The 22126-nt window shown below is 44.6% G+C and overlaps 1 protein-coding gene across 3 annotated transcripts in view; it reads left to right on the top strand.

The window, feature by feature from the left end:
- The window catches only part of PLPPR3 (phospholipid phosphatase related 3), a 270388-nt gene that overhangs the window by 166895 nt on the left and 81367 nt on the right, over positions 1–22126 (top strand). For all 3 annotated transcript variants that reach the window (XM_075352702.1, XM_075352720.1, XM_075352711.1), the window contains 3 exons: positions 3968–4153; positions 4239–4368; positions 14962–15157. In XM_075352702.1, the coding sequence (XP_075208817.1) occupies positions 3968–4153; positions 4239–4368; positions 14962–15157 (512 nt within the window). The remainder of the gene's footprint in view (positions 1–3967; positions 4154–4238; positions 4369–14961; positions 15158–22126) is intronic.

The following is a 22126-nucleotide window of genomic DNA, read 5'->3' on the forward strand; positions in this document are numbered from 1 at the left end:
CATGGCAATAGAGTGGAGCGATGGAGATTATTGACCATGCCTACATGGTTGTCAAACAGCAACATTATGTATCTAGAATAACGCCACTCGCCCCACTCTGACATATACATTTACCATTTTTTCTGACAGCAAAGTAAATTCTGAAGTCTGAATAGTAAGTAAGCCTATAGTAGAGCACAAAAACGTATAGTGCACATGTTAAAGCTATTCTGGGAAGAAAAACTGGTGTAATAGCTCTGACCCATCCATATCAAAGGGCTGAGCTGCCTTATCAGGCACAACCCATTGACAAGTATGACTCTGGAAGAAAACAACCGTGTTTTTCTAGACTGACACAATTCCAAACAATACATGGATACTTTTTGGAAGACAGTTTGCCACCAGCCTATATGAATTAGCGTATCTAAAAGGTATCTCTATGAGCCCGGTTGCAGATGAGTGTAAAGCTGGGTTTACACACTGAGACTTTCTAGCGATCCAACCTGCGATCTCAACCTAGCCGGGATCGCTACAAAGTCTCTGGTGAGCTGTCAAACAGGCAGACCTGGCCAACGACCTAACAGCGATCCGGACCTGCAGAGCGACTAGCTGGTCGTTGGGGACGTGTCAAAAAAGCAGGTGAACTTCACCCAACTTCATTTAATGCCGCGCGGCTCTGTGTGCCGTGTAAATAAATAAATAATTAAAAAATCCGGCGTGCGGTCCCCCCTATTTTAATACCAGCCAGATAAAGCCATACGGCTGCAGGCTGGTATTCTCAGGATGGGGAGCCCCACGTTATGGGGAGCCCCCCAGCCTAACAATATCAGCCAGCAGACGCCCGGAATTGCTGCATACATTAGATGCGACAGATCTGGGACTGTACCCGGCTCTTCCCGATTTGCCCTGGTGCGTTGGCAAATCGGGGTAATAAGGAGTTATTGGCAGCCCATAGCTGCCACTAAGTCCTAGATTAATCATGTCAGGCGTCTCCCCGAGATTCCTTCCATGATTAATCTGTAAATTACAGTTAAAAAACACACACCCGAAAAATCCTTTATTAGAAATAAAAAACACTAACAAATTCCCTCATTACCAATTTATTACCCACAACAAAGCCCTCCATGTCCGGCGTAATCCACGGTCCTCCAGCGTGGCATCCAGCTCTGCTGCATGCAGGTGACAGGAGCAGCAGAAGACACCGCCGTTCCTGTCACCTCCACGCAGCTAATGAAGAGAGCCTTGTGATCAGCTGAGCTGTCACTGAGGTTACCTGGATCCAGCGGTGGATGCAGCGGTGGCCGCGGGTAACCTCAGTGACAGTTCAGCTGATCGCGCTACTCACCGCGGCTCCTGTCAGCTCCACAATGAAGTGAGTAGCGCGATCAGCTGAGCTGTCACTGAGGTTAATCGCGGCCACCGCTGGATCCAGTGGCGGCCACTGGGTAACCTCAGTGACAGCTCAGCTGATCGCGTTACTCACCTCATTTGCTGGTGATTTCCCCCCCTCTCTCATACTCACCGATCCCCGATCACCAGCGCTGCACGGCGTTCACACTGCTCCGGCGGCTTTTCCTTTGTTTAATGAGCAGCCGGCTTTTTCAAAAATCTCGTATTCCCTGCTTTCCCCGCCCACCGGCAAATGTGATTGGTTGCAGTGAGACACGCCCACACGCTGAGTGACAGCTGTGTCACTGCACCCAATCACAGCAGCTGGTGGGCGTGTCTATACTGTGCAGTAAAGTAAATAAATAAATAATTAAAAAATCCGGCGTGCGGGTCCCCCCTATTTTAATACCAGCCAGATAAAGCCATATGGCTGAAGGCTGGTATTCTCAGGATGGGGAGCCCCACATTATGGGGAGCCCCCCAGCCTAACAATATCAGCCAGCAGACGCCCAGAATTGCCGCATACATTAGATGCGACAGTTCTGGGACAGTACCCAGCTCTTCCCGATTTGCCCTGGTGCGTTGGCAAATCAGGGTAATAAGGAGTTATTGGCAGCCCATAGCTGCCACTAAATCCTAGATTAATCATGTCAGGCGTCTCCCCGAGATACCTTCCATGATTAATCTGTAAGTGACAGTAAATAAACACACACACCCGAAAAATCCTTTATTAGAAATTTAAAACACAAACACATTCCCTCATTACCAATTTATTACCCACAACAAAGCCCTCCATGTCCAGCTTAATCCACGGTCCTCCAGTGTCGCATCCAGCTCTGCTGCATGCAGGTGACAGGAGCAGCAGAAGACACAGCCGCTCCTGTCACCTCCACGCAGCTAATAAAGAGAGCCGTGTGATCGGCTGAGCTGTCACTGAGGTTACCTGGATCCAGCGGTGGATGCAGCGGTGGCCGCGATTAACCTCAGTGACAGCTCAGCTGATCGCGCTATTCCCTTCATTAGCTGCGTGGAGGTGACAGGAGCGGCGGTGAGTAGCGCGATCAGCTGGACTGTCACTGAGGTTACCCGCGGCCACCGCTGCATCCACCGCTGGATCCAGGTAACCTCAGTGACAGCTCAGCTGATCGCGCGGCTGTCTTCATTAGCTGCGTGGAGGTGACAGGAGCGGCAGTGCCTGCTGCCGCTCCGGTCACCTCCATGCAGCAGAGCTGGATGCAACGCTGGAGGACCGTGGATTACGCCGGACATGGAGGGCTTTGTTGTGGGTAATAAATTGGTAATGAGGGAATTTGTTAGTGTTTTTTATTTCTAATAAAGGATTTTTCGGGTGTGTGTTTTTTAACTGTAATTTACAGATTAATCATGGAAGGTTTCTCGGGGAGACGCCTGACATGATTAATCTCGGACTTATTGGCAGCTATGGGCTGCCATTAACTCCTTATTACCCCGATTTGCCAACGCACCAGGGCAAATCGGGAAGAGCCGGGTACAGTCCCAGAACTGTCGCATCTAATGTATGCGGCAATTCTGGGCGGCTGCTGACTGATATTGTTAGGCTGGGGGGCTCCCCATAACGTGGAGCTCTCCATCCTGAGAATACCAGCCTGCAGCCGTATGGCTTTATCTGGCTGGAATTAAAATAGGGGGGGACCGCACGCCGGATTTTTTAATTATTTATTTATTTATTTTACTGCACAGTATAGACACGCCCACCGGCTGCTGTGATTGGGTGCAGTGACACAGCTGTCACTCAGCGTGTGGGCGTGTCTCACTGCAACCAATCATATTTGCTGGTGGGCGGGGAAAAGCAGGGAATACGAGATTGTTTAATGAGCAGCCGGCTTTTTCAAAAAAGGAAAAGCCGCTGGAGCAGTGTGAATGCCGTGCAGCGCCGGTGATCGGGGATCGGTGAGTATGAGAGAGGGGGGGACACTTAAGTCACTCGGGGGATTAGCGGTCACCGGTGAATCCTTCACAGGTGACCGCTAATCAGGACGCTACACAGACAGAGCCGCGGAGTCGCTGTAAAGTCCCCTTTACACACTGAGACTTTCTAGCGATCATGCTGCACAGCGGGAAACAAAGGACCAAAGAATGGTCCTGAACGATTTGTAGCGATCACAACTTCACAGCAGGGGCCAGGTCGCTGATGTGTTTCACACACTGCAATGTCACTGGGGAGGTCGCTGTAACGTCACGAAACCGGTGACGTTACAGCGATGTCGTTTGCGATGTTGCAGTGTGTAAAGCCACCTTAAGAAAAATCCTCCAACTTGGCATGCTGCCATTTTTTTCATGGACAATCGGACCGAGAAAAAGAAAAGTAATTCTAAGCAGCTCTATTGAACATCATGGGTCAGTGTGAAGGCTGTGTGCTTTCCGACCAAATACGGGACAGCACAAGTCGGATTTATACGCTTGTCTGCATGAGCTCTGAAGCTGAGTAAGTTGGAACATGTGATTTCTTATAGCTGTGTGGCTGGACCACTATTTCTCTGGATTGTAATGCAAAATGCTGTAATTTAGCATTTTATTCCCATTGTACCTAACTATTCCAATTTCACATTTTATTTCTTAGCTTCCAATCGTAGCCTCCTCCATAGTTTCTTTGTATTTTCTGGAACTGACAGACATATTTCGACCAGCTCAGGGTGGATTTCAGTGTCATGACCGCTCACTTTCCATGCCCTATGTTGAAACCAATGAAGAGCTGATTCCTCTTCTCATGTTGCTAAGCCTTGCATTTGCAGCACCTGCAGCCTCTGTAAGTATTATACATTTGGTAAATGAATACAAAACATTTAATAAATTATAAAAGTGGTAACATTCAGTACTTTTATTTGTATCAGATCATGGTTGGAGAGGGAGTCCTATATTGTATACAGTCCAAATTGAAAGGCCATGGAAGTTCTGAAGGAAGCATTAATGCAGGTGGTTGCAATTTCAACTCCTTCCTACGTAGGACAGTGCGCTTTGTAGGTAAGTAGAAATTAATGAGAACCTGTCGGCAAAAAAAATATTTACCAGGAGCCATAGTAGTAGTCTGCAGGTGAATAACATATTAAACATATGTGGATTCTAATTAGAAATGCAGCTGCAGGGAGAAAATAAGGTTAAAAAAGCAGATGTCAGTCAATGAGCCGTTACAACACACTCATTGTTCACTGCCTCAACGTGATCAGCTGCAGGGAGAATATAACTTAATTTTCTCTCTGCAGCCAAACTTCCAAAATGGCATTTATCTACAAATTTTCACTATGACTAGAGCAAAATAATTTTTTTTTGTTGTTGTTGACAGATTTCTCTTTAATAATTGGTTCCAAAACAAAGCATTTGATTTAATAAAATTGTGTGTGAATTTAGATTTTATTTATTTCTGTGTGTTTATATAACGTTTCTTTTTGTAATTCTGTAGCCTTCTTTACACTGTTCAGCCTACAGTTATATCGCTTGACTCTCAAAACCTGACTGAACACTCCTAAGTTTTCTATTAGATAGCCACTTTCAGACATCTCTGGCTTATCTCTGAGAACAAAAGTATCAACAGTCCAAAATCTGACATAGTCTATGTGCGCACGTTGCCTTTTTTTGTGACCACAAAAATGCAACGTTTTTGTGTGTTTTTGGCCGCTAAAAAACACACAAAAACGCACCCGCGTTAAAAAAATGCATAAAGAAACGCATTTGCGCGTTTTACCACGTTTTTTGCTGCATTTTTGAGGCTGCGTTCTTTCCAATGCATTGAATGGGTGAAAAACGCTGGCAAAGACGCAAAGAGAATTGACCTGATGCATCTTTGTGGTCAACACAAAAACGCACCTAAAACAAAACTGCACTGTGACAGCAAAAATAAAAATTTATAGACTTTGCTGGGGAAGCAAAGTCATGCAGTTTTAAAACCAAAAACGCACCCGAAAAACGCACCGTGCACACATAGCCATATCGGATCATTCTGTACCCCAACATCATCTGACAGTCGGGAGGCCCCCATAAACATCAGATTGTCAATATTAGTGTGTTCAGCTGATGCTAGTCTAAGTATGAAAGACTTTTCACCACACATGGTAAATTGTCTACAGCATGGAATAGTGGCTATAGAGCAGTGGTGTACCGTCAATAGAGGCAGGCCACGCCACTGCTATAGGGCCCGTGGCTGCCCAGTGTGTGTGCACTTTCACTTTCATTATTCCCAGCAGGGCTGCCCCGGGACAGTCATCAGCCAGTTGATTAAGGGGGGGCTTGCATTGTTTAAATAGCTGCAGGCAGCCACAACACAGAGATGCAGACACTGCACACAGCGCGGCCTCTGCTGAAGAGGAGGGAGTAGCCGGGCAGCATCTTTTTCCAGGAGAGCTGTGAGTGATGCCAGGGAGAGAAACAGCCAGTCAGGAGAGGAGGCGGAGCTAGATCAATAAAGCGCAGGAGAAAAGAAAAGATGAAAAGGAAAACAGTGCAGAAGGAGCAGAGCAAGAGGAGGGGAGAGCAGAAGGACCAGAAAGAAAAAGTAGAGGACTAGAACTGAGCACATCCAAGAGGACTCACAGGAAGTGCAGCATGAAGGCTGGAGCAACTAATATGGTCAATCACAGCACAGGAGAGGTGACACCACTGTGTATTACCCCTGTACTGTGACATTACTGTGTATTACCCCTGTACTGTGACATCACTGTGTGTATTATCTCTGTACTGTGACATCACTGTTTGTATTACCCCTCTACTGTGACATCACTGTGTATTATCCCTATACTGTGACATCACTGTGTATTATCCCTGTACTGTGACATCCCTGTGTATTATCCCTGTACTGTGACATCCCTGTGTATTGCCCCTCTACTGTGACATCACTGTGTGTATTATCCCTGTACTGTGACATCAATGTGTGTATTATCCCTGTACTGTGATATCACTGTGTATTATCCCTGTACTGTGACATCACTGTGTATCACCCCTGTACTGTGACATCACTGTGCATTACCCCTGTAATGTGACATCCCTGTGTTTTGCCCCTCTACTGTGACATCACTGTGTGTATTATCTCTGTACTGTGACATCACTGTGTCTATTACCCCTGTACTGTGACACCACTGTGTATTATCCCTGTACTGTGACATCACTGTGTATTACCCCTGTACTGTGAAATCATTGTGTGTATTATTCCTGTACTGTGACATCACTGTAAATTACCCCTGTACTGTGACATCACTGTGTATTACCCCTGTTGTACTATGACATCACTGTGTTTTGCCCCTCTACTGTGACATCACTGTGTATTACCCCTGTACTGTGACATCACTGTGTATTATCCCTGTCCTGTGATATCACTACATGTATTTTCCTTGTCCTGTTACATCACTGTGTATTACCCCTGTACTGTGACATCACTGTGTATTATCCCTGTCCTGTGACATCACTATGTGTATTTTCCCTGTCCTGTGACATCACTGTGTATTACCCCTGTGCTGTGACATCACCGTGTGCATTATCCCTGCACTGTGATATTACTGTGTATTACCCCGGTACTGTGACATCACTGTGAATTACCCCTGTACTGTGACATCACTGTGTGTATTATCCCTGTACTGTGCAGTTTTACTGTAGTTCCTAAGTCTATAAAGGGGTCATAATTGTTACCATTATTTGGGGAGCCAGATGTGAAAATTTATATTGTGTGTGGGGAGAGTACGAAGGAGGATATCGCTATGTTAGGCGAAGTTCACACTGCAAATTTTTGGGGGCTTTGCAGTGTGAACCCACTGGTCTTTGTGCAGTGGACTTTGCTAAGTAACAGGATGGTGATTCTATTGAGACTCTATTTGGTGATAATATTTGGTCATAGTGTGGTAGCATTATTTTGCAATGTATTGTAGAATTATTGGTAATTGATATGGTGGGTGTTATTCAGTAACACTACAGTCCCTGACAGAAGTTCTGTCACTTATCCATGTTATGTAAATAAAAGCTTATAACCTGAATTGAAATTCATCCATTGGTTTAATAAATTACTCATTTGAAAGCTGAAACCCTCGCAAATTTGGTTTAGGTTATGAAAATAAAGTTGCTGCAAAGCTGAAATATTGATCATTTAATGAACACAGAAAGGTCAGATTTTGGCAAGACAAAAGTTTTGTCGCCTTGTCATATAATGCACCTAATCCTAGTTTACATCCTCAGCTGTGCTCACTAAATGATCCCTTAATTAGTGGGTGTGTATAAAAAGAAACCCAGCACCCCAGACCTTCAGTTGAACTGCAACTTGACCTCTGACAACATGCCAAAAATCCACCCTGCGACCAAAGCCTTGATTATCAAGAGGCTGAAGAACAGATCCACTGCAGAGGTGGCTGGCACCTTTAATGTGTCTCAGCGTCAAGTACAAAGAATTAAAAAAAGATTTGAAGAGACTGGAGATGTTTTGACAAGCCCAGGTCCAGCAAACCCCACAGGACAACTGCTCAGGAGGAACGTTTGTTGGTTAGAAAATCCGAAGCCAGTCCCTCTTCCACTGTAGCAGAGCTACAACAGGCCTGGTCACCTCAAGTCCCTATGTGAACTAGAACAGTTTGTAGGATTCTGTCTCAAAATGGCCTCCATGGTCGAATCAGTGTCCAGAAGCCAGCACTAAACAAAAGGCAAGTAAAAAAAACGTGTGGCATTTGCCATGTCCCACAGACTGCTAAACAGATGGACGCTGGAAAAGTGGCAGAAGGTGGATTTCCCTGGTGAATTTTCAGTTGATTTACACCACAGCTGCCGCAAATACTGAGGGAAACCTACTGGAGTCTGTATGGATGCAGAAAACAGTTACGTTTGGAGGTGGAAAGATCATGGTCTGGGGTTACATTCAGTATGGGGTGTGCAAAACATTTGCAAGATGGAAGGCAACATTAATAGCCTAAAATATTAAGAAGTATTAGCTACCTTTTACATTCACAATCATAAAAGGGGTCAAATTCTGCAGCAGGAAGGTGCTCCATCTCATATATCCATCTCTACAACAAAGTTCCTCCTGGCAAAGAAGATCAAGGTGCTCAAGGACTGGCCAGCCCAGTCACCAGACATGGACATCATTGAGCATGTTTGGGGTAGGATGAAAGAGGAAGCTTGGAAGACAAAACCAAAGAATCTAGATGAACTCTGGGAGGCATGTAAGACTGCATTCTTTACTACATCATGATGACTTCATCAATAAATTGTATGAATCATTGTTGAACCGCATGGATGCAGTCCTTCAAGCTCATGGAAGTCACAAAAAATATTAAATATGGCTCTAATAGCACCACAACTTCATTCACCAATGTTATGAAACATATCTTTGTATTAGAAATTATTTGTTTGAATTTCCCATTACTTTCTGTGGGCGACAAAACTTTTGTCTTGCCAAAATCTGACCTTTTTGTGTTCATTAAATGATCAATATTTCAGCAACTTTATTTTCATAACCTAAACCAAATTTGGGAGGGTTTCAGCTTTCATAAGAGTATTTATAAAACCAATGGACTTCTGTCACGGACTGTACATAGTGTTGTATGTGTTATTAATATGTGTTATTTGGTAATTGTATGACTATATTGTTGATGCATTACTAAAAAGAAATGTAGATATTTATAGATTTGTATTATTTAATTATTTTTGAGGCACTTTGGTGGGACTATTTTTTAGTACTGTTTACTCTGGAATTCTTTGGTTTGTTGGCTGCAGCTAACTCCACTGTTTGCAGGCACTGTGGTGCTCAAGCGAGCGTCAGGCACTGCGGTGCTCAGCGAGCGTCAGGCACTGCGGTGCTCAGCGAGCGTCAGGCACTGCGGTGCTCAGCGAGCGTTGGGCACTGCGGTGCTCAGTGAGCATCGAGCATTGCAGTGTGGTGCTCAGTTAGCGTCAGGCATTATTTTGACTGCCGCTGGTTTGTACAAGAGGTTCTTGAAGGTATTACAGCGTTGTTCTATTCACATCAATGGATGGTACAATGCTGTAATACTGCTATACAGTCAGTCAGCCTATCGGCTGACTGACTATATAGCAGTAGATAGATGGATCACCAGATGTGATAATGGCCTGTCCTAAGGATAAGACCTGAAACTGTAAAGGTTGGAAATGCGCTTGATATTGTGCAGTGGACTAGTCTGAAATTAAATTTTATTTTACTCCTACATATCTATCTATCTATCTATTTATCTATCTATCTATGATTCTATCTATGATTCTATCTGTCTATCTATCTGAACTCACAATTTAATATGTTTCTAATATACAGTACTGTAATTAAAAATATCGCTCCCTCACCTCTCTAAATGCTTTATTTTTTAAATATCCTCTTTGATGTCACTGCGTTTGAAAATCTCAGTGCATGCTAGAAGGCTCAAACGAATCCTCATCAGGGGCAGAGGCTCTGGTCACTGTTGTAGCCTCTGCCCCTTCCCTGAAATGAATTGTCATCAGTTACGTCCATTTCAGGGGCTGGGCTCGTCCCTGCTCTTTTGAGTATACACCGGCTGTCAATTACAATGGATGCTCAGTAAAATCTTGTAATTGTGCAGAATTCTTCTCAGTGCACAATGGCAGCGCACTCCCTCGCTGGCTCTGATTAGAAGTGGCAATCTGGCAGCAGACCGCACTGTCTGTGCACATGGTAAGTAATGAACGAGCAAGCAGAGACCAGCGCCACCCCTGTAAGGCTGCTTTCACACTACGTTTTTTTAACATCCGTCATGAACTTTTTTTAACGCAAAAACGGATCCAGTGCAAATGCGTTTTCATTTCAATGCATTTGCAATGGACTCACGTCAACATGCGTTCACCTGCGTTTGCGTGCGTTATACTAAGGATCCAGTGAGTTGCAGTTTTTTAACATTTTTCAAAAACGCTACTTGTAGCGTTTTTGAGCTGCGCCCAAATACTGCAAATTGCTGGATCCTGACTATACTGCACGCATGTGAACGCTGGTTTGCTGACAGACAGGATCCTGCTTGCTTTACTGAGCATGCACAGAAACCAGCCTTGGGTGATCAGTCACTCTCTCCCTCCCTCCCATTTCCCTCTCTCTCCACCTCCCTCTCTGCCTCTCTCTCCCCCGCCTGAGAGCTGCGGACACTCATAACCAAGATAAATATCGGGTAACCAAGCAAAGCGCTTCTCTCTTAGTTACCCGATGTTTACGTTGGTTATGTGTGCAGGGAGCAGGCAGCCCGGCTCCTAGCACCTGCGGATGCTCGTAACTAACGTAAATATCGGGTATCCAAGCAAGTTACCCGATATTTACCTTGGTTACGAGCCTCTGCAGCTGTCAGAAGCCGGCTCCTAGTCTATCACGTTCAGTTCCACTGACTCCCGATCACATGACTCCAATGCCTGCCCATAAACTTAAAGTGACAGGATCCTGCAAAATAACACATGCGTTTGCATGCGTTTTTTGCTGTAAAAGCAGGATCCGCTTTTACAGCAAAAAAACGTTCATGACGCATGTTAAAAAAACGTAGTGTGAAAGCAGCCTAAGTGATGTTACTTCTGATCAGAGCTGGCGAAATAATGTACTTTAATTGTGCACTGAGAAGAATAGTGCACATTGGCAAGATTCTACTAAGCATCTGTTGTAATTGACAGCTGGTGCATGCTAAGTAGCACTGGGATTAGCCCGGCCCCTGAAATGGATTTCACTAATGATGCTTGGTATCAGCGAGGGCAGAAGCTGCAGATTGACCACAACCTCTGCCTCTTAATGATGTTTGAGTATCCCAGGGTGCAGTGGGAATTTTCAAACAAAGTGTCATCACAGAGAAAGTAGTAAAAATAATAAATAATGTAGAGTAGTGAGGGAAGGAGAGGGAATTTTTCATTAACGTATGTATATTAAAAAAAAGATTGGATTATAACAGAGATTTAGGAGTAAAGTAAAATTTAGTTTTGGACCACCTCTTTAATGAATTAGAGCCAATAAGTATGGGCCACTTATCAGAGACCACTGCTTTGTGCTTGCCCCCTAGGCCAAAATTTCCCAGCCAGCCCCTGATTGCCAGCCAAAATGAGTGTCAGACTGTCAGCGTCTGCAATTCAGCATTGCGCGCCGTGTACACTGCAGTGTCCTAGAAGCTGCTCCTGCTCTGTTGCTCCTCTCTCTGGCTGAACTTTCATGTCCCCCTGGCTGAAGTAGCTTTACAGCCAGAGAGAGGAGCTTTGCAGGCAGGCAGGCGGGCGGCAGCCATTGGTGGTTGTACTGCTCATGGACGGCTCAGCACGGTGTCTGCACCCGGCAGAGACTCAGTCGGGTGCAGCGCACACAGTCACAAAACAGGCGCACAGGTGCACAGCACTGCCTAGACTGGTCCTCTGCAGATGGAGCCGGGCCTGGTAATAGTCTACTTACTGGACTGGTAGATGTATAGCCTGGCTAGGATAAAGATTAATTTATAATGTGTATATATGCCCCTAGTAACTTGTATGCTGCCCCTCAGTAACTTGTATGTCCCACCAGTAACTTGTATGTCCCCCCAATAATATGTATGCTGTTTATTGTTAATATTTTAAAATCAAACTTAGCTGTTTTTTTATTTCTAATCTCTGTTAGGCCTCCTTCAGACGTCAGTGATTCTGGTACATATGTTACTGTTATTTCATGTACCAGAATCACGGACATACGCAGACCCAATAAAATCAATGGGTCTGCGCACACATCAGTGATTTTTCACTGACCGTGTTTCAATGCTGCATACACGCGTGTCCGTGTTTCCGCAGAGACAAGTCCATTTTTATCTGGCATGACTGATGTCACACGGACCACACAGTGGTGTGATCTGTGTTACACGTACCAGAAAAAGCACGTATCTTTGAAATAAAATTATGTTTATCTTCACCAGTCTCCAGAGCTGCTGTCTCCGGCCGCTGTTGTCTCCTGCTTCAGGCCGGCTAATTATGCTGATGAATATTCACTGCACCATGATCCGGAAGTAACAGCAGAGGAGAGACAGCAGAGCAGGCGATATCAGCACCACAGACAGCACAGCAGGAGCGTAGACAGGTGAGTATAGATGTGCCTGATCTCCGTGTGCTATCACAGATAGCACACGGAAAACACACGTGTGCCATAATCATTGCACACAGAGGGCCATATGCGTCTTTAACACGTCAATGAAAAACGTGTGTGTTTTTCACTGACGTGTGAAAGAGGCCTTACAGAAATATTAGCTTGTAAAGTTTATATCGATTTTTAGAAAATGAGCGACATGGGAGCGATGAACGAGAAGGTGAGTATTTCTGCTCGTTTTTAGCTGTCAAACGCTATGATATCACTAACGATACCGGATGTGCGTCACTTACGACGTGACCCCACCGACATCTCGTTAGATATATCGTAGCGTGTAAAGCCCACTTATCGCACCGGGATTGTCACATCTAATAGATGTGGCAATACTCGGCGGCTGCGGGCTGGAATACGAGCCCCCAGCCAGTGTTATCATGGCTTGGGATGAAAATTGGGAGGGACCGCATGTCATTTTTTATTTTATTATTTATTTAAATTAAAAAAAAGCCGCATGCGGTTTCTCTTAGACCGGAATCACACTTACGAGGGACTCGCGAGAGTCTGCCATGGCAAAGCCTCGCACGTGTCACTGTGGGCACTGGATAGACAGCACAGATACAGCCAGACACCTGGGGTTGCAGCCGCGGGCTATATCTGTGCTGCCGATTGTTTTGTTTATTTATTTTTTACCACGATACTGACGCGCAGCCACTTGCACTGCTTTCCCCGCCCACTGGCCGTCCTGCCACCTGTGATTGGTTGCAGTTAGGTGACACGCTGCTACTCAGGGTGGGGGCACATCTAACGGCAACCAATTACACGTGCCGGTGGGCAGGCAAAGTAGTGAATATTAAATTGTCGGCTCTGGAAGGTAAAAGCGTGACCCGGAAGGAGTGTGCAGCCATGACACAGCCAGGGTGAGTACACTGCGCGCGCTCCTGCCCCCATATCACCTCCACAGACATTTTTAATCTCTGGATTCTGGTGCACATTGACTTATATGGGCACCGGATTCCAGAGCGGATCAGACTTATTTTTAAATCTGTCAGTGATCCGCCGGTCCCGGTTGTTGGGACGTTCGATCAGCTCTAGTCCTTACTCTTTTCCCTGCATGAGATTGTGATCAATCACAAGCAAGCAGCATCATAAAGGTAAAAAAAACACTCCCAGAGAAGATCAGAACTGGCTTTATCTGTGTTATGTGTGATATCACTATTAAAGCCCGCTTGGTTAGAAGAAGTTAGCATATAAACTTTACACTTCTGTCTCTTTATGTACTCTCAAACAGACTCAATGATGTTGAGATCAGGGCTCTCTGGGGACCCTATTATCACTTCCAGGACTCCTTGTTCTTCTTATCATGAGAATAGTTCTTAATGATATTGGTTGTATGTTTGGGGTCATTGTTCTGCTGCAAAATAAATTTGGAGGCAATCAGATGCCTCCCTGATGGCTTACAATGATAGATAAGTATCTGCCTGTATTTCTCAGCAGTGACAAAACCATGAAATGGGAACCATTGAGGACTGTAGATGCAGTGGTCAGCTAAGGAAACTTAGTGCAGCAGATAAAAGACACAACATGCTTACTTTTCTTCGAAACTGGCCTCAACCAGTGGGACTCATCTACTCTCCTCTACTGTTCAAAGAAGTCTGGCCAGAAGTGGTCTTCATTAAGGAATTGTGGTCAAAAGCCATACCTTCGAAATGGAAACAAGGTCAAGCGACTCATCTATGCATAAAAACATGAGAACTTATGTGCAAAAAATGGCAGTAGGTGCTCTGGACTGATGAGGTAAAACTTTGCATATTTTGCCATAACAGAGGCAATTTGTTCACTAAATGGTGGGAGAGTCATACAATAATGAATGACTGCAGGCAAAAGCAAAGACTGGTGGAGATTCCCTACAAGTTTAGGGCTGCATTTCAGCAAATGGAATTGTGGATTTGGTCAAGGTTAAGAGTGTTCTCAATGCTGAGAAATACAAGCTGATACTTCAGATACTAGATATGCCTGGTTGGCTCCAAATTTCTTCCTCATCAATGGCCCCAAAAATACAGCCAATGTCATTAAAAACTAACCTGAGTATAAACAAAAATAAGGAGTCTTGGAAGTGATGATATGGCCTTCACAGGGGCCTTGATCTCCACATCTTCGAGTCTGCCTGGGATTACATGAAGAAACACAAGGATTTGTGCCAGCCTATATCCACGGAAGATATGTATTTAGTTCTCCAAGATGTTTGGAACAATCTCCCTGATGAGTTCCTTTAAAAACTGTGTGCAAGTATACCTAGAGGAATTGAGACTTTCATGATGTTTTGAAGGTAAAGGGTTGTCAAACCAAATATTGATTGATTGATTTTTTTAGATTTCTCTTTTGCCAACTCATTCTGCATTTTGTTAATTGACAAATATGAACAGCATTCTTACCTTGCATACATAAATATAGTTTGTATATATTATAAATATGTATATATATTTTTTATATACTGTGTATAGGTTTCTCAATACAGCTTGGTTTTCTAGTCATAATTTTAAGCGATTTGTCCTTTTATATAGGTGTCCATGTTTTTGGACTCTGCGCCACTGCATTGGTCACTGATGTCATTCAGCTTGCAACAGGTTACCATGCTCCTTTCTTCCTCACTGTCTGTAAACCTAATTATACCCGCCTTGGTACTTCCTGTGCTACAAATCCTTATATCACCCAAGACATCTGCACTGGTAATGACCAACACGCCATTTTGTCCGCAAGGTAAGTAATGTAAGACTGTACAAAATCAGATGTTTTCATGTTAACGCCAGGTCACTATTACAATTATTATCCAAGATAATAAAAACACTCCTCAACAATAAAATTGCACATCAAGAAGGAAGAGTTGTTGAATTATGGAAAACACAGGATCTATAGAAATGGTAATAGGAACAAAATTTCCATAGCATTTTGATTTATTCAGTATTGAGTATGAGTGCCACACGCAGAAATATACTCACTTACACAACTTTGCTCCTATCAATCAATGGTTGTCTGAGGAATGTTCTGCCATATAGAATACACTTAAGCACGCAAATCATCAAGATCTCCTGGCAACTTCCTTCGCAATTGTTGACTAATTACATGGTATGACAATTTCTCCAGCATGTCCCAGGAGCCATTTTTCAACAAGACAATGCCAGGCAATATATTATTTGTGATATTAGCAGCCTACATGCCCTAAACATACTTCTATGGCCTGCAGTATCTCTGGACTTGTCTCCCCTTGTTACGTCATTGGTAGCCAAATATAAAAGGTGCAGACCTTCATGAATTAGGTGCCCAAGTGCACTGAGCATGGCAGAACATCCCTCTGACAACAATTAATAATCTAGATAGCATGTCAAAGCATGTAAGTGCACACTGTGCATGCCCATGTTGTTGCAATTTCACTACTGATGAGTCTATTAAATTATATTATATTATATTGCATCCAGGAGAAAATATTTTGATATGTACCACAGTATTCACCAGGTATATATATGTCAACAGTTACCAAGCAACCATGCTTGTATCCTAGCAACAAAAAATCCACAGTTTACACTATCAGGCAAAACTGGGAAATTTATTTTTTTCCAGTTAATTGTCCAATTATACAGACCTTCTCTCCATCAGAAAATGTCCAGAGTCATCAAAGACTAGCCTGAATTTTTATAGAGTGACTGCATAAATTCAAAGAAATTTGATAGTATTGTAATCAAGGAAAATAATCTATCTGATAATCCAAAAACACAAATACAACTGCTGATGACTAGTGATGAGTGAGCACTACCATGTTCGGGTGCTCGGTACTCATAACGAGCTGTTGATGCTTGGATGATCGCGCTTCGTGTACCAAGGATAATGGAAGTCAGTGGTGAAACCTAGCATTTTTTCAGGAAGCTCTTCTGGAGAAATGCTTGAGTTCCCCATTGACTTCCAATATACTTGGTACATGAGTCATGCCCGTCCAAGCGTCCAACTGCTTGTTACGAGCATCAAGCACCCAAACATGTAGTGCTTACTTGTCACTAATGATGACTATAAATGGTTGTACATATTTCTGCTATATACACCCATCAAATATGCATACCTCATAGAGATACATAACCCTGATAAAAACCCGTTCCAAAGATAAACTAGACAATGCAGAGTGATGGAATGTGAGCTGTGAGGAGCCTCCTATTTGTTGGTGAGGCACTGATATGCTGCACAATTTTTTCTATGGCTGTAGCAATCTCTAGTTTATTGTAATGTAGAATGTTATACTGGGTTTTGGAGGCTAAGATAGATAAGAATTGAAACATATTTCTGTTTTGTGTATTGCCTTTCACTAGAGATGGTGAGGCCCCAGTAATAAATGATTGAGAAACTCTGGTGTAGACAAAGCTTACAACAGGAATTTAGAGAAGAAATGCTGTGTCGTCCAATAAAAATAATATTTTGTAAGAAAAAAATATTTATATCTTAACCACATGAAAAATTGTAACCATTCTAGTGTGGTTTTCTAAGAAAGTAACTTTTTCTGTAGCATACAAGGATAGGTACATTTCTATGTAAATTGATCATACAGACAAAATGGAAAGATTTAAAAGACTGAGACTAGAAAGAGCAAGCATCTTGGGTTGTTAGAAGGGTAAGGACAGCTGTTTCCCTGCAGCAGACAGTGCATGGGAAGATGGAACCTGTTCATGCTGATATGTATCACGCCGCTGAGGGGTGGAGATGTACTGTGGACTCGCTGGACCACCGGGTGACCGGTAGCAACAGATTACCCGATACAGCAAGAGACTGGATGGAGAGTACTTGGAGAAAACAGAAGATGGGTTATTACGAGTATAGAATTGGTTAACAGAGCAGATGGTGAGAGGACCCAAAGGGTCATGATGCAGAGCACCCTCGGAGGAGCAACCGGCAATGGAGCTCCTATACAGGGATTATCCCTGCACAGCCCCGGAGAGTAAGACAGTCCATAGGAGTCCCGGCTTGACAGTAGAAAGTCGGCTCAAATAGTAGAGTAGAATCCGCAATGTTCTGTATCATCCAAGGAAAACGGATCCTTTAGATGAAGGAATCCAAAATGCTTTGCTCCTTTCCTGGGGAAGCGGATCCACCTGTTGTAGGAATCAGAAGTATTCCAAAAGGACCTTGAAGGTTCAGACGACAGTAAAGGAATCCAGAGCATAAGGTAAGACCAGGTATAATGGACTGACTGCTGGAGGTACTATGGAGAGAAAGAAGTAAGTATCTTTGCAGAACGCAGCACAGTCAGCGAGCACAGAGCACAGCAGTGTAAAGAGCCTGAACCCTAGCAACAATCTATAGGAATGAGCATGTTGCCCAGGCACTACCTATAAGGTACAGGTCCCTTATAAGCAGGAAGCAATCATGCAATCAGAATCAGCACAACAAGGAACAGTTGTACTGTTCCTTTAAATTACAGCAGAATGCAGCGCATGCTCCCTGAGGGCCTGCTGAGAGAACGCAGGTTTCAGGAGGAGAAGGAGGCAGGGGAATGCTCAACCCAGCTGACAGGGTGAGTGACACGCTGCGCTGCAGCGGCAGAGAAAGAGACAGGAATGGAGAGGCGGGGAGAACGTCAATCTCCCTACCCAAGTGAGACCAACCCCGCGACCGAGGGCATGACAATATAACATGATTGAACATAGGCAGTCCACTATCTTTCCCTGTTGGAATACTTATTATAAGGTACCCATTGCACAGGCCGCTTGGCAACAAGTGTTTTTAGGAAAGCTCACCTCCAATCGGCCAGTGTAAACAAGGTGTCAATCACTATTATTTATAAGCTTACTTAAAAAGTAATCGTCATTTTTATTTTGTTTTTGATTTATAAATAGTATGCATGAAAATAACAAATTTCGTAATTTATCTTATCAGAGAAACATTCTTGTGTCTGGTCCTGGACTGATATTTCACTCTGTAAACTCTGTATTCAGCTGTAAGATGTTTCTTCAGTTAAGATATATTTTACCATTACTGAAATAGGAGATGATAGTTGCTATCCATGAGATTCTGTGGAGAGTGGAACTGTAAGGGTGGCTTTACACGGTGCGAGATCGCTAGCCGATGCTAGCGATGGCGAGCGTGATAGCACCTGCCCATATCGTTATGCCGATATTTGGTGATCGCTGCCACAGCGAACATTATCGCTACGGCAGCGTCACACGCACTTACCTGGTCAGCGGCGTCGCTGTGACTGCCGAACAATCCCTCCCTCAAAGGGGAGGGACGTTCGGCATCACAGCGACGTCACCGCGACGTCACTAAGCGGCCGGCCAATCAAAGCGGAGGGGCAGAGATGAGCGGGACGAACATCCCGCCTACCTTCTTCCTTCCTCATTACTGGCGTGTGGCAGGTAAGGAGAGGTTCCTCATTCCTGCGGCATCACACGTAGCGATGTGTGCTGCTGCAGGGACGAGGAACAACTTCGCACAAGCGACAGAAGCGATAATTGGGAGCGGACCCCCATGTCAACGAGGAGCGATTTTGGACGTTTTTGCAACTAGCCAAAATCGCTCCTAGGAGTCACACACAACGAGATCGCTACAGCGGCCGGATGTGCGTCACAAAATCCGTGACCCCAACGAGAATCGCTGTAGCGATCTCGTAGCGTGTAAAGCCTGCTTAAGGAAGGAGAGGCTAGCGACATCCCATATGGCACATTTATGCTACAGTGGAACCTCGGTTTACGAGTAACTTGGTGTGCGAGTATTTCGCTATACGAGCAAAGCTTGCTGTAAATTTGTAACTCAGTTTACGAGCAATCTTTGCTGTACGAGCAAATACCGCACACACTTCCGGTTCAGTACTTTCACCGCGCTCTGATCCGCTCTTGAAGTCCGCACAAACACACACAAACACACACAAACATGCACATATTATGCTAACCTTACCTTCCGTTCCCTTGCCGGCCTCCTGGTTCTTGTAGTCTGCAGGTACAGTATGTGTATCCGGTAACCATCGTGATGATGGAGGAACTTCCGCTGTCAACGCTTCTCAAAGGCAGCTCGCTGACCAATCAGAGGCAAGCGGCTCACGCCTTTGACGTCATTACAGTGGCCAATCAGAGGCAAGAGGCTCCTGCTTATGACGTCTGCTGCTGATGCGCTGACTGGGGAAGCTCCGGCATCGGTCGCGATGGTTACTGGATACAGATACCTGTGGACTACAAGAACCAGGAGGCCGGCGAGGGAACGGCAGGTAAGGTGAGCATAATATGTGTTTTTGTGTGTGTTTGTGCGTGTTTGTACGTGTGTGGAATGGCACAATAGGGGACCAGGATGGGACATTGCACAAGTTGTGGAACGAATTGTCTGAGCTTGCATTATTTCCTATGGGAAATTTTGCTTTGCTAGATGAGTAACTTGGTTTACAAGCACACTCCCAGAACGGATTGTTCTCGTAAACCAAGGTTCCACTGTAATTGTTTTTCAGTATTCAGACAGTGAAAACAGGCTGCAACTGAGAATTTAGCAAAATGTTCATTTGTTGGGTATCATGATTTTTAAGTCTTCTTAAAAATAATTTTTCTCTGCAGCACATCGTCCTAGATTTACTACATACATTATATACTGTTTCCAATGTATGCCAAATGGTGTAATTTTTTCTGTATTATATGTTTTATCAGTGTAAATGCTTTTTTTGTTATGAATAGCTACTCTATTCCTTAAAGATGGAGTGAATTCCCCATGATCATTTTAGTAATAGATAGTCACATTTGCTTTTCCTAGTTGGGCCACTAACATTATAGTTATTGCTTTGTGCAGGCTTGGTATGGTACTATGGGTTTAGTAAACTATGGGTTTGGTAAACTATGCATTTTAGAGAGTTAGGTTGTATTCAACTTATTTCCAATAGGAAAGCACTAAATATAGAAAACGCACACAAAAAGATAAAAATATCCCGACACTTCCTTAATGTCCTCCTTTTCTTTGAAAGTATTTTATCTCACATTACAATTAAAACTTAGTAAGATATAAAGAAATCTTTTCAGGGCCTGAGCCTTCTCATTAACCTTTATGCCACTATCCTATGTGTGGCTGTAATAAAACTGGCTTCAGCAGAACCATATATATATATATATATATATAACCAGTCAAAGTATCTGAAACCAAATGAGTTATCATTTGTTAAGTCCAAGTGTGTGTTGTCAAAGAGTTTTCACTGGGGGGGAGGGGGGTGTACTAGACAAAGAAAAACATGTCCCACCATAGCGTACAGCATGTAAAGGCCCCGTCACACTAAGCAACATCGCTAGCAACATCGCTGCTAACGAACAACTTTTGTGACGTAGCAGCGATGTTGCTAGTGATTTCGCTGTGTGTGACATCCAGCAACAACCTGGCCCCTGCTGTGAGGTCGTTGGTTGTTGCTGAATGTCCTGGGCCATTTTTTAGTTGTTGCTCTCCCGCTGTGAAGCAGAGATCGCTGTGTGTGACAGCGAGACAGCAACAACTAAATGTGCAGGCAGCAGGAGCCGGCTTCTGCGGAGGCTGGTAACCACAGTAAACATCGGGTAACCAAGATGCCCTGTCCTTGGTTACCCGATATTTACCTTTGTTACCAGCCTCCGCCGCTCTGACTGTCAGTGCCGCTCCTGCTCTGTGCACATGTAGCTGCAGCCCTGCACCCTGTACTCTATACCCTATATATGTACCCTGTGCAGCTGCACCCGGTGTGCGCTGCTCCCTGCTCTGTGCACATTTAGCTGCAGCACACATCGGGTAATTAACCCGATGTGTGCTGTAACTAGGAGAGCAGGGAGCCAGCGCTAAGCAGCGTGCGCTGCTCCCTGCTCTCTGCACGTGTAGCTGCGTGCGCTGGTAACCAAGGTAAATATCGGGTTGGTTACCCGATATTTACCTTAGTTACCAAGCGCAGCATCTTCCACGCGGCGCTGGGGGCTGGTCACTGGTTGCTGGTGAGCTCACCAGCAACTCGTGTAGCGACGCTCCAGCGATCCCTGACAGGTCAGGTTGCTGGTGGGATCGCTGGAGCGTCGCAGTGTGACATCTCACCAGCAACCTCCTAGCAACTTACCAGCGATCCCTATCGTTGTTGGGATCGCTGGTAAGTTGTTTAGTGTGACTGGACCTTTACTCAGTGTGTGAGATATAATGATACAGCCCTGATCTCCTGGTCTAACCTCCTGCCTGATTAGAAATTGATGAGCGAACAGGTCAGATAACTAACACATACAGGTATAAGATCATTATATGAGCAGAGCAGGTTGTCATTAAATGTCTCACCAAGATCAGCCTGTCCTACTGTCAAGGCAGAGAGATAAGTTACTGTAAGGCTATGTGCGCACGTCGCGTAAAAACATGCAGTTACGCTGCGCTTTGTAGCGCAGCGTAACTGCATGCGTCCTGCGTCCCCTGCACAGTCTATGGAGACTGTGCAGTGGCCGTGCGCACGTGGCGTTTAAGAGCGCAGCGCTTCGGCTACTGCCGAAGCGCTGCGCAAAAAGAAGTGACATGTCACTTCTTTCCTGCGCTTTGCCAGCAGCTCCTGCTCTGTCTATGGCAGGAGCTGCAGGCAGAGCGCATGGAATCGGCGCTCACTACGGACATTTCTGCAGCGATCTAAAGCGCACATGTGCTCTTCAGATCGCTGCAGAAATTTCTGCAGGGCTTGTACGCAACGTGCGCACATAGCCTAAGCATAACAGACTTTAGTGGGATACTGAC

The sequence above is a fragment of the Anomaloglossus baeobatrachus genome, chromosome 1, assembly GCF_048569485.1.
Source record: "Anomaloglossus baeobatrachus isolate aAnoBae1 chromosome 1, aAnoBae1.hap1, whole genome shotgun sequence".
Classification (NCBI taxonomy): Eukaryota; Metazoa; Chordata; class Amphibia; order Anura; family Aromobatidae; genus Anomaloglossus; species Anomaloglossus baeobatrachus.